The 19941-nt window shown below is 40.2% G+C and overlaps 2 protein-coding genes across 2 annotated transcripts in view; both read left to right on the top strand.

Moving 5' to 3' along the window:
• The first annotated feature begins 1015 nt into the window (after positions 1–1015).
• setdb1b (SET domain bifurcated histone lysine methyltransferase 1b) lies at positions 1016–16283 on the top strand. Its single transcript, XM_053327184.1, has 25 exons — positions 1016–1100; positions 3425–3628; positions 5651–5817; positions 5919–5962; positions 7249–7375; positions 7458–7628; positions 7786–7987; positions 8069–8142; positions 8323–8513; positions 8679–8808; positions 9017–9332; positions 9743–9856; positions 10006–10312; positions 10411–10672; positions 11256–11346; positions 11431–11547; positions 11744–11910; positions 12034–12258; positions 12411–12581; positions 13363–13493; positions 13691–13710; positions 13812–13930; positions 14052–14308; positions 14397–14485; positions 15937–16283. The coding sequence occupies exons 1-25, from the start codon at positions 1084–1086 to the stop codon at positions 16052–16054; spliced, it is 3831 nt and encodes a 1276-aa protein (XP_053183159.1). The 5' UTR covers positions 1016–1083; the 3' UTR covers positions 16055–16283.
• Positions 16284–17307: 1024 nt separating this feature from the next.
• LOC128366287 (meiotic recombination protein REC8 homolog) overlaps positions 17308–19941 on the top strand; it is a 10559-nt gene continuing 7925 nt past the window's right edge. Inside the window, 4 exon segments of the mRNA XM_053326970.1 lie at positions 17308–17363; positions 19492–19560; positions 19647–19789; positions 19894–19941. The exon segment at positions 19894–19941 is cut by the window's right edge and continues 28 nt beyond it. Coding sequence (XP_053182945.1) covers positions 17308–17363; positions 19492–19560; positions 19647–19789; positions 19894–19941 — 316 coding nt within the window.

Here is a 19941-nt window from a genome sequence, read left to right as displayed (position 1 = left end):
TGTAGAGGTTTTTAAAGTTTTTGTAGGCTGGTGAATATTGTGACCTCTTGCTGAGGAAAAGAGAAATAACATGGGCCGTCTAACCACTGGTCATACATTTAATCAAATATCCCCCCAAAAAGTAATTATCTATGCTAAAACATAACATCAGTATTCATAATTCCTTTAGATCTAACTTTGTGAGCATGTCAATCATTATTATTTTCTTTATTTTTGATATAAATAAGACTTTTCTATGTGGGACATGTTTTGTCCCGACTCTCAAGAATCAGTGAGTTCACTGTACAAACATTGCTGCAGGACTCGTCAGAATGATATCTAGAGATTTCACTCACGAGCACAGCCAATGAAATGAGTGAGGTTTGAAATAACCTGGAGAAGCTTTGGATAGTTTTGGAGAATATTTTTGATAGTATGGGATTTGGTATAGTCTTGGCAAATGTTTCTAATAGTCTGGAAAAGGTTGGGATAGTTTTGATGAATGTTTCTGATAATAATAAAAGATAAGATTGTTTTAGTCTGGAAAAGGTTAGAATAGTTTTGGTGAATGTTTTTGGTGGTCTGGGAAAGGTTAGGATAGTTTTGGAGCATGTTTGTTATAGTTTGGAGAGGGTTGGGTAAGTTTTGAAGAACTTCTTGGCTGTCTGAAGAGGGTTGGGATAGTTTTGGTGAATGTTTTTGATAGTCTGGAGAGGGCTGGGGGTCGTGTCTGGATGGCTACCCTAAATGTGTGAAACTCTCGCGAGATTTGTACGCTTTGTTCCTTCATTGTACAAATTAATTATGTTTTATGATATGACAAGGCTGTATTTAAAGTATTGTTAGGTTTAGGCACAAAAAACACGTGGTTAGGATTTGGGAAAAGATCGTAGTTTCTGAAAATCAACACTATCGCGAGATCTTGCGCGGGCTTGGGGTTTGTCATGTAAATACTACCCGGGCCCGGGTGTGCGGGGTTTTCGTCTCACGGGCCGTAGCGGCGCAATAACACCGCCCACTTGGAATACCCCGGGAGGCAAAGCATGCACTCCTTTATGTAGCTAGCAGGTAGCTAGCTAACGGTTTAAATTACGAGCACACAGGATGGAAAGCAGCGAGGGGTGAGTGCTCGGTGCTGTGTCTTTGGGAAGTTTTAGCTGCACAGTCTGGCTCCTCTCTGAGAGCCACAGCAGAGAGCACAGTGCTGGTTGTTTTACAGATACCTGCAGCAGTCAGGCAGCAGAGGAGACATTGTGCATGCTAAAGCTAGGCTAACGAGCTAGCCTGCTCGTCCCTGCATTAAACCTCAGATTGTCCTCTTTTAGTATGTAATATGTCTTGTTAACGTGTCAGTGGAGTTATTGTAGATCAGATTAGCTGGTAGTCCGTCAGCCTAGACGAACAGAGGATAATATCCTGGTAACTTCAGGTGATTTTGGCTTTCAAGCAATGCCTTGTTGTGCTAGCCTGCAACCTTCCAATTCAAACAGCTTCATTACATTTACATGAACTATAAGGTGATATATATCAATCCTATTATAGCTGTGTTGAGCCAGCTACTTGTATTATTTGCAACTGTTCATTTAGTGGGGATTGTAGTTTTCACGAGCTCCTGTGTGAGTGGTAAACAAACTGGAGGAGAGAGATGCAGAGGTTCACACACATTTATCACTCCAAACAGTGTGCAAGGTCAACTGCAAGAAACACACTATCTACTGTGTAATTTGCATGCATTAATTATATTGAATGTAGAAGTGATTCAGGTGGGATCAGAGATAAAATCACTTAGCTTCCCTGGAAACGTGCAACTGAATCAAACTGACATATGATAAAAGATGCACTTATGTTGATTGTTTACTGGAGGAAATGATAACAAAACTGATAATCATGCATCATGTTATTCAAGTACAGGACCACAATATGTCATGTTTGTCTATCTTTAAACACTAGTCAGGTTTCCAAATGAACATTAAAACAGGTTAATTATGCTATAATTATTCCTCTTCATACTGACCATTAGAAGATCCCTTCATAATGCAATGGAAGTGATGGGGGACAAAAGCTACAAGCCTGCTTCTGTGCAAAAATGTATTTAAAGTTTATCTGATGCCAATAAGAAGATTCATACGTTCAAATGAATCAATAAGATATCTTTCAGTGTTAGTTTTAGTGCCAAAGTCCGTCTTTTTGTTACTGTACTTCCACAGGGAAACGCTGTCTGAGAAACACAAAGAGTGAATTTGATGCTAAAAAGACTATAAATGTGGCAGATATCCACTTCATATGACTAAGTCACACTGTTGGAGCCTCATAACTTTCAGATAAAGTTTTAAATGTATTTTTGCATGAAATGACTGTGTGGACACTGTGGATTTTGGCCCTATCACTTACATTGAATGCACATTTGAACTGATTATTATCATTATCAAATGATGAAAAATGTCTGCCACTATTTCTCAAAGCCCAAAATGTTGTCCTCAAATTGTCACAACCCAAAGTTATTCAGTTTAAATAAGCTATAAAATATTCACAAATGGGAGCAGGAATCGGAGATAATCAAAATAGATAGATAGAAAACTAGTGAATAAACAACTAATTGTTGCAGCTCTAAAACTGGTACATATCACAATATGGCAAATGTACCCATAATGCATACAGTATATAGAAAAATAAACCAACATCCAAGGCAAAGAAATATGTTTCAGTTTTATGCATGAATTCAAACTGACCCTTTGAATGATCATTTAAGATTATTGTTCCAATATATGATTCAGATAAAAGTTGATAAACAATAATATTGAATTATTTTCAGAGCCTAGCCACTAGCCATATAAGAGCCACAACTTATATGTTATGGATTTGTCAAAATATTTTTAAATAAATTGTTGATTAGTCATTGAAATTCAAATAATGAAGACTATTGGCCATTAAATGGTATCAGTCCTTCATGTGTATGTGCTTATTTATTTATTCATAAGTGTGGCGAACACACTCAGTTCCCAATGATAGTTTATTTAAAAGTACAGGAAACAAAACAACAAGTCAATACTCACAGTTAAGAATCTTTATCCAGTGAATGTTTGCTATGTGTTCTCTGAACTGTGGAGGCTTACTGGTCAATTTAGGATTAAATCATTTTCTAAATGAAAATTAGTATCTTCCATTGTATTTTTAAAAAAAAAAGGATTGTCATACTTTTACTCTGTTGCTCATATGACTGTTGCATTGAATAAACCCTGGTAAAATAAAAGGCCAAATATTGGCAGTAAATGTCTGACTGATAAGTATTTAATTTTAAAACTGACAAACTTTGCTGTGCAAAGTTGTTGGTGGACGTCATTTGTTTTTTATCTAACATTGGTTGTCATACAGCATTATTTACAGTTGAGATTTATGCATAGATATTTGCAACTATGTTCACATGTTTTCCTTTTTCTCTTCTCAGAATGGAGGTGGAGGGCTGGGACCCCGGTCTGGAGGAAGAACTGGGCATTTCTCTGGATGAACTGAAGAAGTGGATTGAAGAGGCTGTGGAGAAGAGTGAGATTGTGCAGAAGAAAAAGGCTCAGCTGACAGAGCTGAAGAAATGGGTGGAGCAGAAAGAGGAGGAGGAGGCAGTGACAGAGACTCTGCTAAATGATGCCAACCAGTAAGTATATACAAAACAATGTAATAGTAGCCAGAAGTCTGTTTGCTTTACTTATTTTTGGGTGTGTTTTTTATTGATTGTGTCACATCTTAGTGAATTATAGACCTACAATCTTATATTAGAGTTTTTAATTAATTTAATATATCTTAATGATTGCTAATGTGGATAATTTTGCAGCTTTTTACTGTGCCAACTTTTTCTAAATGTTCATATGCACATACATCCTTGATGTATAAAAATCAACACGTATCACACTTTATAGTTTCTGATTGTACCTCCAGTGCTCTTCCTCTAAAGCACAGATGGTAGTTTTTGATTGTTGTGTTGAAGCCAGCTGTATATTGGAAGCAGCCTGTGCATGATACAATGGAAAATGTACCATGAGGTGTTGACAGAGTGGAGGAGCAGATCTACGTTTCTCCAATGAGCATCATAAATGTCAGCTAAAAGAAACACCGTAACAAGCGGACACAGGTTTTTCTAACAAAGAGCCAAGCACTTACTGCGCACAGTATTCAACAGATGTGGTTCTGCTAGTGCTACACACGAATACAAGTTCAAGTTTGTCATTTGTGCAGAATAACATATGTAATGCTTAAATACTACCACAGACAAAAGATAAGATAGACATTAAAGATCAAATCAATGGCCAGGCCTCATGTGCTTGGTGAATTTGGTCTGTCCTGGAGCATGTTTAGGTGGTCAAATTTAGGGTCAAAGTGGCATTAGACTCTCCTCCCATTCATTGTCTATGGGAGCGTTTTGGCACGTTTTGGCGAGGGTTTTTGGGCACTTGACCTTTTGAGGGCTTTTAAAATCCAAACCGGACGAGTAATGACAAAGTTGTTCAGAACTTTTGTGCAGCAGGGTGTGCTAAGTCAGCTATTTAAGTTTGAAGCCGCCACGATGAACGCCCTCGGACAAGATAACGTTTGTAGGAGGCCAAGAATCGTCGAAAATCCCACATGTAACAGCAAATTGTGCACTTCCTGTTGGATTTAGGTCAGGGGTGTCCGCGTGTGATTTGTAGGTCTTGATAAGACAAAAAATTGAGTTTTGGTTTGATCTCTCTACGACATTCCTATCAGGCGTAGTGGCCATTTTAGTGTTTCTAGGTGGCGCTAGAGAGTTCGATGTTGTTTGTTTTTCCATTTTATCTAATTTTTCACCAGACCTGATGTGCGTTCCAAATTTGGTGAGTTTTGGAGCAGGTTTAGGGGGTCAAGTTAAGGCTCAAAGAGGCGGTAGAATAGTAATAATAAACGACACAAAAATAATAGGGTCCTTGCCTCCAGCCAAGGGCGGGACTCCTCTGGAGTCCTCGCCCTCTTGCCTTTCGGCTCGGTCCCTAATTACAGATGAGGAATTTACAGTATATAAATAAGTAAATGAATGGTGGTAGAATAAAAATAGTAGATGCTATGAGTATATGCAGATGAAAGCAGCAGTGCTACTAGAAAAAGTTCAAAACTGAGTGACTGTGCAATGCATGTACGCAGTGGAGGGTAAGAGATATGATCATATCTGTTTCTTTCTTGTAACAGAATGGTCATTAAAGTCACGAGTGCAGCGTGTTGCATATTTCAGGTGTTACAGTTCAGTAGTCTGATGGCCTGGTGAAAGAAACTGTAAGAAAAGAAACACCAGTGTGGAGGGGCACGCTCGTGTGCTCCTGCACCTCCTGCACCACCTGCCAGATCGTGGCATGTTATCAATATGTGCTAAAAACATGACTGATAACTTGATAAATAATCGATGACTGTAATATTCCTGTTTAACTTTTAATGTTAACTACTTCAATAGTTTATCAGTCTTTACAAAGGACCAGTCCAACACTAATAGTAATCATTTTTATAGAAGGTAATGTGATGCGACAGCTGTGGCACTAAAAACTGTATTCGATGGGATCTGTCACATCATGGCAGATAACCGGGCCACTTAATAAAGTCAGCATCGACTTCATATTGATCCACTGGACTGGATTACATGCTGAGACCTCTCCTCCCTCGTCTTCCTCCTCAGGTCCATATTGGAGTGCGAGAAGCTTGTAAAGGCAACCTACCATAAGAACGGCCTCGTCTATCGGGAGAGCAGCTCAGAGGATGAAGGGGGCGTCGGAGGGGTGTTGTCCTCCGAGGTCATTGAGATAGATGACGACGATGATGATGACGTCATTGCTGTTGGCTGTTGTAAGATGTACTTCTTTCTTAAGGGAACATTTCAGTCTTGCTGTGAAATGAAAACAGTTGAGTTTTTAAGTGACGTGTTTCTTTTCTTCACAATGTTTCAGTGGTTCCTCCCAAGAAGACAGTAACTCCTGTCAAAGATCCAGTGGTGAGAACAATACAAAGTTTCATTCTTATTATTATGTATTTCTGCCATTTAACTTTACTGCTTAATGTTATAGTGGGTTGTTTGATTTAAGGGAGTTTAGATGTATTATTGTTGTTGTCTTCCAGTTAACGTTTTCTGGCTTTAGATATTTTAAATCTTGATGTATTTTTTGATAACATTACTGCCTGTTTCTAAATGACAGTAACTAACAAATAAGTTGTCTACCATGAATTATACAGTCCCTGAAAACAAGGTTGTTGTTTTTACCTGACTTAAGTTAGTACCCATTCTGATTTTAAACCTTTTACTTTTACATATAAATGAACGTCTGTTACATTTAAGCCCTTGCCAATTGAGTTCACACAATGCTGAAACCTATCACTGCCACATAAATGTCTATGTATTTCAGAGTATACCAGTATAGACTTCCGCCAGCTGAATGGTTAACTGCCAGTTAGCACTCTGCTAACTTGAACGGGGATAAGATAATTTAATCATGCCACTCTTCTTGACATTCCAAATGTTATTGGACTGAATTGATCAAATTCTGATAGTGAAACAAATAATTTTGAGAGGGTTTGACACTTTTTCCATCATTTTAGAGTAGCAACTAAGTAGGCCACAACGGAGCCTGTGAAGCACATGTTTTTGTAATTACACTCACAGCCAGAAGGGGGAGACAAAAATCCTGCACTCCATCTTAAATCATATCCCCAACATTTGTCTTGAGCTATGACAGTATGCAACATAAAGACAAACAAACAAATGTTTATATTAGCTTAGATTCATCTTTATTTTATTGCACATAATGCACATAATACATATCAGTATCTGACCAGAGAGTGCAAACAATAGAAGTACATATGGATTTACATAAAGACAAACAAATAAACAGAATGAACAATAAACAAGTGGTGTAGTGAAAGTAAGGAGGGATGAAACTATGATATATAAACATAATAAAGCAATATACAAAATGTGCAGTTTGAATGCATGCAGCTATAATATGTCAGCGATGTAATTGATTTCTACAGTACAGAAACAAAATTGACCAAATTGTACAGTTGTAAAAATGTGACGATTAAGCTGTTGGTCATATAATGTTCATGAGTATTTAGAGAGTACCGAAGTAGAACATTGAAACACATAATTTCCTAAATCTAGTTTTTTAACATCCAATATAGTTTGCCTGAGGGGGAGGATGGACTGAAGCACTGTTCCCCTGTCTGACTCAACACTGTATACAGATGATGATGTTCTGTTTGTATTTGTATTTATTGTGACAGCTAAAAGAGGCCTCCACAGCTCTACAGAAAACCTCCCAGCAGGTTCAAAAATTGGTCCAAATGGTTAACAAGACTTCACCAGGTGCTCCGTTGATAAGAGGTCCAACGCAGCCTCCAGCCCAGTCAGGTGAGTGCACACACACTTTTTACCCGTGTGATAATATGGTATGTTTGATACTAAAAGCGTGTGTGGTCTTTCTGTCCTCTAGGTATTAACGCTTCAGCGCCAACAGTGTTTGTATCTCAGGTTCCATCTCAGTCTATGACCCAGCCGAATCTGAAGATAAAAGAAGATGAGCTCAGAGTCGGGATGAGCATTCTGGGAAAGAAACGCACCAAGATCTGGCACAGAGGCACCCTCGTCGCCATCAACCCTGTTGGTGTGTTTCCACATTTACTTCTTTTAAAGTGATATTGAACTTTCAAGGTTTTATGTTTCCTATAGCTTCTTAATTTCTCATTATTATTTAACATGTTTATTCTATGCTTCCTACTATGCTGTGTCATCAATGCTGCACGTCCTCTGCTCATATTCAGGAAACGGTGTCTTCAAGTATAAAGTGAAGTTTGATAAAGGCAAGAGTCTGCTGTCTGGAAATCACGTGGCTTTCGACTATAACCCCACACTGGAGAGTCTGTATGTTGGGGCCCGTGTAGTCGCCAAGTACAAGGATGGCAACCTGGTGTGGCTCTATGCTGGAATAGTAGCAGAAATGCCCAACAACAAGAACCGAATGAGGTGGGAGGATGAAGAGAGTGGCAAAACTGTGGGTGGGGATGTGCTGTTTCTTTGTTAATGTCCTGCTTGTGTGTGTTTCAGGTTTTTGATCTTCTTTGATGATGGTTACGCTTCATATGTGACACTACCTGAGCTCTACCCTGTATGCCGACCATGTAAGAACCCATTTTTCTCTTTCCTCTCCTCCTCTATTGTAATCTGTAAGATCCAGTAAATTGTACTGATACTGCAGTTTTAGAATCACTTGGCTAAGTGCTTCCTGTAATCATTTTAGATTAAAGAAGAGCCAATTAATTTCACTGATCAATAAGAGTGACATTATTCTTTTTTCACAGTAAAGCATACCTGGGAGGACATAGAGGACGCATCATGTCGAGACTTCATCGAGGAGTATATCACTGCCTATCCCAGCAGGCCTATGGTGCTCCTAAAGCTTGGCCAGATCATTAAAACAGAGTGGGAGGGAACTTGGTGGAAGAGCAAAGTGGAAGAGGTGGATAGCAGCTTGGTCAAGATCCTCTTTTTGGTGAGTTTGCGTCTGAATTGAGATGGAAAAAATATTCACGTTCACCTGGTTTGATAGCTTGTTGATCAATTAAAATGACATTAATTTGGTAAAGTGATGAATAGTGTTTGACCTGAACAGTAGTTTATAGAGAGTAACTTCCTTGTGTTGTTTGGTGTTGATCAGGATGATAAGAGGAGCGAGTGGATCTATAGAGGTTCCACTAGGTTGGAGCCAATGTTCAACCTTAAGATGACCTCCGCAAACACCCAGGAGAAGAAGCTTGCTGGCCAGCAGAGGACACGACCTAACATGGGTAACGTAGAACACACAGTACTGTTTTCATCATGGCACTGTTAGACTCATTTTATTTACTTGGATTTGTTCTTGTAAAACAAGAAAATATGAAAAGTTCAAGTTCGTGAATACTTACTGTAGGCTTTTTGTTAATGCTATGTTTAATTATTAATTTAAAAAAAAAACAATCAATCATTTAATTTGTCAGTGTCAATTCCAATCTCCAGGTGCACTGAGGAGTAAAGGCCCAGTCGTTCAGTACACCAGTGATGGACATGTTGGAGCCTCTCCTGTCACATCACAACAGGCCCCACCCAGCCAACCTATACAGGCACCACAACCTCCACAACCGCCACAGCCGCCACAGCCGCCACAGCCGCCACAGCTCCAACAAACTGCTCAACCTGCACGGCCTCCACAGCAAACTACACAGCAAACTACACAGCAAACTACACAGCCCCCACAAACTCTTCAGCCTCTTCAGCCTCTGCAGCCTCTTCAGCCTCTTCAGCCTCTGCAGCCTCCACAGCCTCCACGTGTCGAGTGAGTGATGCTAACTTACTCAACATCTAGCTGAGCCTACTAAAGCTGAGGAGGAATTTCATCTTTCTGATATGATAATCTCAAGCACAAAAATCAACCAAAGTAAAAACAGAGACAAGAACCAGTAATGATGACAACTACATTCTTTACATTACTGTAAATTAATTAGCTTTGTGAGAAAAGAAGAGTTGTTTATTAATGTAATCTGCACAAAAGATAGACAACGATATCTCACTATAATATCGCTGTACACATCGCCCAACTCTAGTTTCTACATTTATTTGTTCATAACTGTGTTCAAAGAAATAAGATAAGTGTTACTGATATTTAATTAAATCTTGCATTTTTATCCAGTTTTTGAGACTGTTGATGATGACTGAATGTCCTTTTCTCTCCTTGTGGTCTTATAGTAATAAACATCAGATGGCAAAGAAGAGTACTTCTCCATTTGTCCCTGGTGTGGGAGGCACTCATGCCTCCAAAATCATGCAGTCTCTTTCCTCCAGTCCCAGTAATCTGCTTGGGTGAGTCCACCAATAAGTTATTTCGACATGTTTGGACACGGGATAACATGGAGCACAATCACATTAGAGAGAATAAAGCTAACTTTTCTCTCACTCCTGTTTCCTCTCCTCTGTCTTTTTCTCTTTGTCTTTTGTTTATCAATCCACAGTGCAAGAATTTTAAATACCCCAAACAGTGCAAGCACCACTTTCCCACAGCCGTATCAGAGACAGCTGCCCTCTCTCGCTCCTACTCCGGCTCCTCCTGTGGCCCACCCTATGGCCACCATCCCACATCAGCCCTCATATCGTGCCCCAACGGACCGTATCTTTTACATGGCACACACGTGTCAGCCTGCCTGTCTGAATCGTGTCCGACCAGCAAAACCAGACGTGCACCGAGGAAAGAATCCCCTTCTCACACCATTACTGTACGATTTCAGACGCATGACGGGACGACGCAAAGTCAATCGCAAGGTATACAGTAGAGGGAGGAGAGAAATAATGTTGTTTATTCCTAATAGATATCTTTCATTTTCTCATAACATTTCTGCACCTTTCTTATCGCCCCTCAGATGACGTTCCACGTGATCTACAAGGCTCCATGTGGGCTTTGCCTGCGTAACATGCCAGAGATCCAGCACTACCTCTTCCAGACACGCTGTGACTTTATATTCTTAGAAATGTTCTGTCTAGACCCCTACGTGCTTGTGGATCGGCCCTTCCAGCCACAGAGGCCCTTCTACTATATTCCAGACATAACTCGAGGAAAGGAGGACATCCCACTTTCCTGCGTCAATGAGATTGATTCCACCCCGCCCCCTAAAGTAGCCTACAGTAAGGATGACATTTAGATGGCAATAAAGAAGAGATCTGTTTGGGCTTATGTCTTATGACTATGTAGTATTTCTACTTTTGGAGATGGTCATTGTGTTAGATTAGACGACCATAGAGTCTTGAATTCTTGCCATGATTTGGCTAAATAACCCTCCTACTGTATGACAGGTTGGGCCAACATTATTCTGTTCTCTAGTGGGTAGATAAATACACGCTGTATAATTATAGTGAATCCAGTTACCTCCCAGTTAAAATGTTGATTGTTGAGGAGTTTGAATGAGAAAAAGCTGAACGCCATTTGTTTTAATTTGACATCCTGATTGTTCCTCAATCTCTGTTAGTTTTTACAATTTTATAGTTATTTGTTTATCTTGCTTTTGAGTTTAATGAGAGCTTTTTTCTACAAGCCTGTGGCTTCTCACTTCACCTGTGGGTGTTTCTGTACAAAAAGTAACAATATAAATATATCAACATTGATTGCCCTTTACACGAAGCTGCCTTTAGCTGCACCTTGCTACTTTCAAAAGTCACTCCAGTAAGTGATCTTAGAGAAATTGATGGATCTTCTTCTCCACTCTTAAAGGTAAAGAACGTATTCCTGAGGATGGAGTATTCATCAACACAAGTGCAGACTTCCTGGTTGGGTGTGAGTGCACTGATGGCTGTCGAGACAAGTAAGTGAGATCATTTTTTTCATATTTTTGTTAATATTCTGAAGTGTGTCTTTGTACTTTAATGTCTTGGTGTCTTAATTACAGGTCCAAGTGCTCTTGCCACCAGCTGACCCTTCAAGCGACAGGTTGTACACCGGGAGCACTGATCAACCCAAACGCAGGATATTTGCACAAACGATTAGAGGAGTGCCTGCCCACAGGGTCAGACATTAGTACAAACATCCCAAACCAAAACACTTCCCACTTGAGGTGTACTGTACAAAAAAACTAACTTGCTCTCACCCCTCATAACCTCATAAGAAGATAATTACTGATGAATATAACAGCTAATTTGGCTGTCTTGTCTCAGAAGCCATTATCTCTCTTTCTGTCTGCTTGCTCTCTCATTATCATTTAGGATCTATGAGTGTAATAAGCGCTGCAAATGTTCTCAGATGTGCACCAACAAGCTGGTGCAGCACGGCCTGCAGGTGCGTCTCCAGCTCTTCAAGACCCAGAACAAAGGCTGGGGCATCCGCTGCCTGGATGATGTGGCTAAGGGTTCTTTTGTATGCATCTATGCTGGTGAGGACAGGGACTTAATGGTTTGCCAAGTATATGGGTGATGAAATCAAGCACACATTTCATGCAGATGACTTGATTGCAAGCTGACTAATTCATTTCCCTGTTGTCCTCTCACTTAACCAGGTAAAATCTTGACGGACGACTTCGCTGACAAAGAAGGTCTAGAGATGGGCGATGAGTACTTTGCTAACCTGGATCATATAGAGAGTGTGGAGAACTTCAAGGAGGGTTATGAGAGCGAGGCTCATTGTTCAGACAGTGAGGGCAGTGGTGTGGACATGACCAGGATAAAAATCCAACCCTCTGCCTTAGTATCATCTAATCCTGTGGGGCGACCGCCTAAGAAGGGTGAGTACAAAGTCCAGTGGTGAGAGATCAAGACGGTCCCTAATAGAATTTGTGATTAGATTCTCAGCAGTGTTCGTTGTCTTCACCCTAGCTGACATTATTCGAGCTCATTCTCCATATAATGTACACAATTTGTTTTTTTTCTTTCACAGCTCAAAGCCCGAGCTCATCGGGGGAGAGCAATGACGACGATGACAAAGACTCCAAGAGTGAAGATGAAAGTGACAGTTCAGATGACACATTTGTGAAGGAAAACTATTACAGCTCCAGCTCCGTGTGGAGGAGTTACACCACACGTGGTCAGGTTAAAGGCAACAAAGAAGGTGAGCTGGTGGCATCTTTAGGAGCAGTAAAGTTTGGGGGTATTCTCAAAACGGACTAGTTCTGACAACGTAACCATGTCAGAGAACAATATTAAAGTGCTGGTTTGAATGGCAACACTTGAAGGCAGGGTGAAAAGCCTTCTGTCTTAGAAAGGGGCGGCATGAAATAAATATGGGAATAACGGTGCACATTTACACACAGTGTATACTGGAAGGATTTTATGGTGTTGAACTGTTTTGGACACGTGGCAGAAATAGCTGGGTAAAAATTGAAAAAAAGAGCAAGGGCTTGAGAGAGAAGTTAAAACTCTTTCTTTCACACACCTAGCCAATCACTGCATAAAGTCAGTGTGACTGTCAGATTTACATTTTCAGAAAATTCAGAGGCAGTCACCCAGATTTTTATGTGGGAGTTATGACCTCTGTGAATAGCAGGAAAGATCTATAGTGTCCACATATGAATTATTAATAGTTGTATTTGTTGGACTGCTTGTTTGTGTTAGCGAATGATTAATGGGTGGTTAATATCAGTAGTGTCCATCTTGGTGTCTTTTAGGTTACGTTTTAGAGTTGAAGGGCATACCTTGACATTGAACTTTATCTTTCTCAGGCACACCTGCCCCATTATGTTAAAAAGTTTAAGCTTTTTGCCCTTGGCTACCCTTAAAACTGCAACACTGTTTTCTCAGTAATCACTTTCAGTGTCCAGAGGTCAATTTGGAAGATAATTTTTTGTCTTTTCGTACTCTTCTCTCCTCTCTCCTCTCTCCTCTCGCCTCAGGGAGTCAAGATAGTAAAGATGGATTGAGTGCATCGGCCAGAGGAAGTGATTATGAGAAGCCACCGTCCATGCCAGAGGAGACAGGGAAAAGCAAAGTGGCTTCATGGCTCACTAGCCAGGGACTGAAGAAGGTGAGTAAAGACAAGGTAAAACAAGAATAATGTTTCATAAAACTGAGCTCTTTATTTTAAATGTGAGAATAGAGATTTCAGGGCTTCACAAATATTTTTTTCAGCTGATAGCATAGTAAATAAATATATTTTTTAGAAATATTGGAAGTCAAGGCACTCAACAGCATTTCATGACCCTTTTCTGTTTTCCATCACAGGAATCTGGAGACAGCAAAAGGTGTGTTGGAATTGCTCATTTTGTGGATTTAACAATTATTAGCAAACGCCATGATCAATCCTTATTCTTGGATGATTTTAATAATTTTGTGTTGCTTGTAGTAATGTGAAGTCAGAGACAGGGAAGAAGCAGGATGTGATGACGCTCTCTGACAGCGATGATGTTCAGACCATCAGCTCTGGGTCTGAAGACAATAAGGAGAAAGAGAAAGCCCCCCAGGGTAAGAAGAGAAGGGAAGGAGGGAGAAATGTGGAAATACTTATTGATCACATGCTTTTAACTGTTTTCACTTTTCATTCTTGTCTTTGTTGCTTGCTCCCGTCGGCATTGCTCTGGCTCAGGCGTGACTAAAAAGCAGGTAGCAGTGAAATCCACACGTGGCATCGCTCTGAAGACCGGTCATGGCATGATGGTAAAAACAGGTCAGCCTGGAGGAGGGGGAGGGCAGGGGGGTCAGGGAGGAAAAGCAGGGCAGCAGGGACAGACTGGAGGAGGTACAGACAACGCTCCCAAAAACACTCGTCTGTTCTTTGATGGCGAGGAGTCGTGCTACATCATTGATGCCAAGTTGGAAGGCAACCTTGGGCGTTACCTCAATGTAAGTCTGTTTTTTATAAAAAAAACTTTAAATTCCCTTCTTGTGTATTTTCTAACAGTGTTATCTGTGTCCTGTGTCAATATTACAGCACAGCTGCAGTCCTAACCTTTTCGTCCAGAATGTGTTTGTGGACACACATGACTTGCGGTTTCCCTGGGTGGCCTTCTTTGCCAGCAAGTGAGTTTGCAACAAATTGTGTGTTTGTTACAGAAACTAATGTGCGTATCAAACTTAGGAGCCTCAAGAAAAAAAGGTTGTAGGCTTTAGTGGGTGCCAAAAATTTTAAAATGGCAGGGGGGTGCTTTGGTGGGGGCATGTTTATTCAAGAGAGTGAGACAATGAAATGTGAGTCAGTAACAGATCTATGAGGCTGAAGGCTTGTTGGATGCCAAAACACTGCACATGCTGTGGGAGGAGAATTTACAACCCTGGAAAGTTATCAGCGTAACTATATATCCTTCGTTTCAGTTGACCCCTTTACACAGTATGGGAAGTCTGTGCCCTTATTTCGCTTCAATGTTCTTTATTAGATGTGTGGACACAGAGTGTGTGGGGTAGTGACTATGTGATTTACCTCCAAAGCCAGTTTATTATTAACCAATAAACTGGCTTTGGAGGTAATCACACAGCTGGATCGATGTCTGTGTAAAAGGGCCAGCCGGCACAGCAGGACAGGGAGCTGATGCTGTTGTGTCACACAATACGCCTCTGAAACCAGAATATTGGCAGGCTATGTAAAAGCACACATGGGGGCGGCATTATGCAAACTTTGTTTGATTCAGTGTGAACAAGCAGAGGCGGCTTAATGACAGATCTGGTCATGGCTATAATGCAGAATATCGGTTTAAAGAGCCAGTTGAATTAGGGCACTGACGCTACCAGTAATCTTTGTTAATGTGTATTTCATTGGCAATAGTCCTCAAAAATGGAAGCAATCTCCACTCAACTGAATATGCATCAGATGTATCAGAGAAAATGCAACTTGAAAACAATGAGAAAAACTTGTGCACACTATCCGACTTACTGCTGCAATATTTAGTAGTTCACAATGTTTCAGTCTCTCTTGACAAACCTGATGAAGGTCCGACAGACTGAAACGTTGTGAACTAATATACTAAAATATTCCAGCAGTAGATAGTGTGCAAGAGTTTTTATTCATGTAATTGATTGGTCAAAGCAGTTTGTTGCTGGGTAACACTGCACTGAGCTGCAGCAAAGGTTGAGCCAAGTTAAAACTTTTTGTGGTACAGTCCTGTGTTTTCTTTTCCATTTGCATTTGCAACCTTTTTGCGTCAAAGCAGTGGCCTCCTGAAAAAGAACATGGCAGGTATGTTTTTTTTCATGCAGTGCTGTCTGTCACAGCCTTAGGGGGGCACTCCTGTGTCATCTTTATGTTCTATAGTGGATTTTATACATCTGGTAAATGATCTGCTGTTCACTGAGAGGTTTGTATTAATATAAACAGCCTCCATCAGACAAGATGGTTTTACAAGCCATTTGCTGATTCACAAAACCAAATCATATGATAAACAGAAGGAAAACATGAATGTAGTCTTTTGCTATTTGCCTGTCTATATAGTGTTCTGGTGTTATCTTACTCTGACTTGATTGTTTGCATCCTTGTGCAGGCGGATCCGGGCTGGCACAGAGCTCACCTGGGACTACAACTATGAGGTGGGCAGTGTGGAAGGCAAAGTGCTGCTGTGCTGCTGCGGATCCACTGAGTGCAGAGGAAGACTGCTGTGAACTACTGGACTTCACTCCGTCTGCTCAGTCTATAGGAACTTTAAAAGAGCCCCTTCGACACTGTAACTTTGTGTTTATGTTTTGTTTTTTTAAGCTGATCCATGAATTTTGTTGCAGCTATTTTGTTGCTGTTATTTTATATGAATGTGTTTTTTCCTGATTTGTCCCATTTTATCCATGATGTGTTTCTTTAGGCTACATCTGAATAAAAGTTAATTTTCTTTAATGAACCATAGCTCCAGCATGTTCTCATTTGTGAAACCACCATAGGTCATAAAAAAACACATTTGTTTATTTTTTATGGAGAAGACTGACCATCAAACAACAAACTAAAAAACATTAAAATTCAGTCAATTAGAAATTAGAAGCGCTGCGAATGTTTGTCCATAACAAATTGAAACAGGCTTTTCTGTGAATCATCCAGTAAAATGTAAAATGGAGCAGACAGATAGACAGATTAATTCACAGCCTTTAATTGTGCAGACAGACTAGCGTGTCAACACTATTGTGTCCTTATTAGAGTCCAGGTGGACAAAGTCATGAGACATACAATATATGTAATCAACCTAGACTGAATGTGCAGTTCAGTTTCAAATCTATTTGATAATGAATCAAAGAGTTGACACAGTATCCAAGTGCCTCACCTCAACACCATGTCACAAACTGAATGAATTGAATAATGAAAACGTTTCACCAACATATTGATACAATATTTAATGCTGAAAGTCACCATATAGCATGTATCCTAATCCAGATGTTTTCTGTGACATGCTGTCACTATTTAAATCTCATTTGTCTCAGATTTACAGTTTAAACAAATTACTTGAATCTTTACTTTCTAAAGCTCTAATTGGTCAGCAACAATTATCAACAAATGATTTAAATGGATGTATTTCTAGTGTCACATTCAGGGTACTACGTTGTAACTTGGAGCTAACGGGAGAAAAAGTCTCAGTTGCTACCTGGAATTGACCAATCACTGACCAGTAAAACAATAACTATCCCAACCATCAAAGCTGCTGTGACTTCACTTCAGTCTCCATCACACCAGCAGAAAGATCTGACTTCACTTCAGTCTCCATCACACCAGCAGAAAGATCTGACTTCACTTCAGTCTCCATCACACCAGCAGGAAGATCTGACTTCACTTCAGTCTCCATCACACCAGCAGAAAGATCTGACTTCACTTCAGTCTCCATCACACCAGCAGAAAGATCTGACTTCACTTCAGTCTCCATCACACCAGCAGGAAGATGTTTTATTACCCCACAGTGCTGAGGCGCCACACGGGATGCTTTTCTACAATCTGGTGAGTTATAAATGTCTCTAAATGTTACTTACATGTCATCATAGTGAAGCCACTCTACAGATCTACCAAATTGGAGCTTAAATAGAGTTTAAATTATTCACTGGTAAAACTGGAATATTTGAGCTGTTTTTGCTATTTCCTCTTAACTTTTTTTTTTTGAAGACTTAAAAACAAAGGTATAACATGACTCGGTGGGGTAGTAAGGCGCAGTACATATTTTAGGGGGGAAATGTCCATCTTGTACAAATGACTTACATTTCTTTCCTTTGTAAAGCTTTAACCCTCCTGTTGTGTTCGAGTCAAGGAAGGAAGGGAAGGGAGTAAAGGAAAGAAGGCAGGGAGGGAGGAAGGAAGGAAAGAAGGAGAGTTTCTCTCTCCTTCCTTCCTTCCTCCCTGGAACGACAGAAGGAAAAAAGGGGGATGGAGGACGGAAGGAAGGAAGGGAGGAAAGGAAATAAGGATGGAGGAAAGAAGTAAGGAAGGAAGGAAGGAAGGTAGGAGGGAGGGAGGAAAGAAGGTAGGAGGGAGGGAGGAAGGAAGGAAAGAAGGACAGAGGAAGCAAGGAAGGAAGGACGGAGGAAAGAAGTAAAGAAGGAGAGAAGAAGAAAGAGAGGAAGGTAGGGGGAGGAAGGACAGAAGGAAGGAAGAAAGGGAGATGGAGGAAGGGAAGAAAGAGAGAAGAAGAAAAGAAAGAAAGAAGGAGAGAGGAAGCACAGATGGAAGGAAGGAAGGAAGGAAGGAAGGAAGGAAGGAACAGTGAAAACAGACGGGTCAATTTGACCCGGGAGAATGACAGGAGGGTTAATATATTGAATATTTTCCCACAGAGTTTGCGCCATTTTGGTGCAGACACTGTGGACCATTTATTTAAATGATTTTAAAAAGCTGTGAGAGCAGGTGCTGAGGCAGGTGCTGAGTAGAAAAAGCTCACACAAGTCTGTTAATATAAACGCAGTAACCAAAACATCAAGTCTGTGCTTTTTGAAGTGCTGCTGATCAAAGACAACAGCTTTAAACATGAGCTGTAGGTCAAAGGTCACATCATGTCAAAAAGAAATGCACGTTAAGGTTTGTTGAACATGTGGCTTTACAATAAAGACTCTTCATTATTTGATGTGTTTCTTTAATCAAATCGTCACACTTGTGTATAAACTGATAAAGTACACTCACCTTTTACATATGTGTCTTTGTGGTGTTGAACATTACTGGCCAAACACAGATTTGTATTTTTAGATTGTGTTTAAATGTGTAAATGAGATGTACATTACACAGTGACACCTGGTCAATATCACTAAAATCTTAAGTCTCATTTTTTGTTACAGTGGTGACAGCTGTTGACCTTTGAGGCCTCTGTGTTCAGTATAATCTATCTAACCTGTTTGTTTTTCATTATAAATAAGATCAGATACCCCACATTCAACCCTAAACTACTATAATTATTGTAAGTTGATACAATTTAACATTTCAGTGATATTGCACAGGGGTGTACACAGTTTTGTTGTATACATATATAGATTTGCACATTTGTTTGCTTGCCTCTAATTGCATCTTGTGGGACGAATACATTATTTTAATATTAATTAAACCTTCACCTTCAAGTTCAAAGCAATGTCTCAGAAGATTTGATGATATGTTTTACCCATATGTTTTGTTTTTTTCCTGAAATGGCTCTTTTTAGTCAGTGAAGTGTCATTACAATGTGAAGTAAAAAAAAATGCTTCAGTGCTTGTTCATAACATTTTCAAGAGCGTTCAACCTGTTTGGAAGGCAGTGTGATTAAACCAACCATCAGACTGTAAGATCAATGTGCTTTACCCTGATGTGATCATGTTATAATGTTGGTACTGCAGGCATTTTCAATTGTCAATCAATGGAGGGTCATTACCAGAATTACAAGATGTGTGTTTTTTGTTTTTTCTTAAGTTTCCAGTTGGATCTCTGCTCAGTTATAATTAGAAAGCATAATGTCTCCAGTTAGAGTCCACAATGACTTACAGTTAAAAGTAAAAACACTTATAGTTGCCAGGATAGGCTGAGAGATTGTAGGTTATGTAATCCCTCTTTTTCTTTTTCTTTTTATCCTAATGAATAAAAACATGAGACGAGATTGTGTTTTGAACCATTTCAGGCTCGTTGCTACAAAAGGCATCAGAATTACTCGCCGGGATATCCTAAAAGTCAACGTTAAAAGGACCTGGTGAGGTGTCACTTTCACATATTTACTTTATAACTGGCTGAACTCTGAGCGGCCCAGGTTAATGCTAAACCAATGCCCCTGTGCAGTGATGACATCCTGGACTACGTGCTGGAGCAGGTCCCACCACCTGTGCCGGGTCTCCCGAAACCTCGCTTCTCCCTCTACCTCTCCTCCCAGCTCCAGTATGGCGTCATTGCCGTGTACCACCGTCAGTGTGTTATTCTCCTGGGTAAGAAATCATTAACTGGTCAGAGGAGAGAGAGAGAGAGACTTGCTGAGACAGGAGTGCTGCTTCTCTGTGTTATCTAACATCAACCTTCTGTGTCCTCCCAGAGGAACTTCAGTCCATTATTGGCCAGCTGCTGAAAGAGAGGATTGGCC

This window comes from Scomber japonicus, chromosome 10, assembly GCF_027409825.1.
Source record: "Scomber japonicus isolate fScoJap1 chromosome 10, fScoJap1.pri, whole genome shotgun sequence".
Taxonomy (NCBI): domain Eukaryota; kingdom Metazoa; phylum Chordata; class Actinopteri; order Scombriformes; family Scombridae; genus Scomber; species Scomber japonicus.
Note: the sequence above shows the minus strand (reverse complement) of the source record. Positions and strands in the feature narration are given on the sequence as shown.

Coding starts and splice junctions, on each gene's coding strand:
- setdb1b (XM_053327184.1), top strand. Junction 8,143..8,322: donor CTACCCTGTATGCCGACCAT/GTAAGAACCCAT, acceptor CTTTTTTCACAG/TAAAGCATACCTGGGAGGAC. Junction 8,514..8,678: donor TGGTCAAGATCCTCTTTTTG/GTGAGTTTGCGT, acceptor GGTGTTGATCAG/GATGATAAGAGGAGCGAGTG.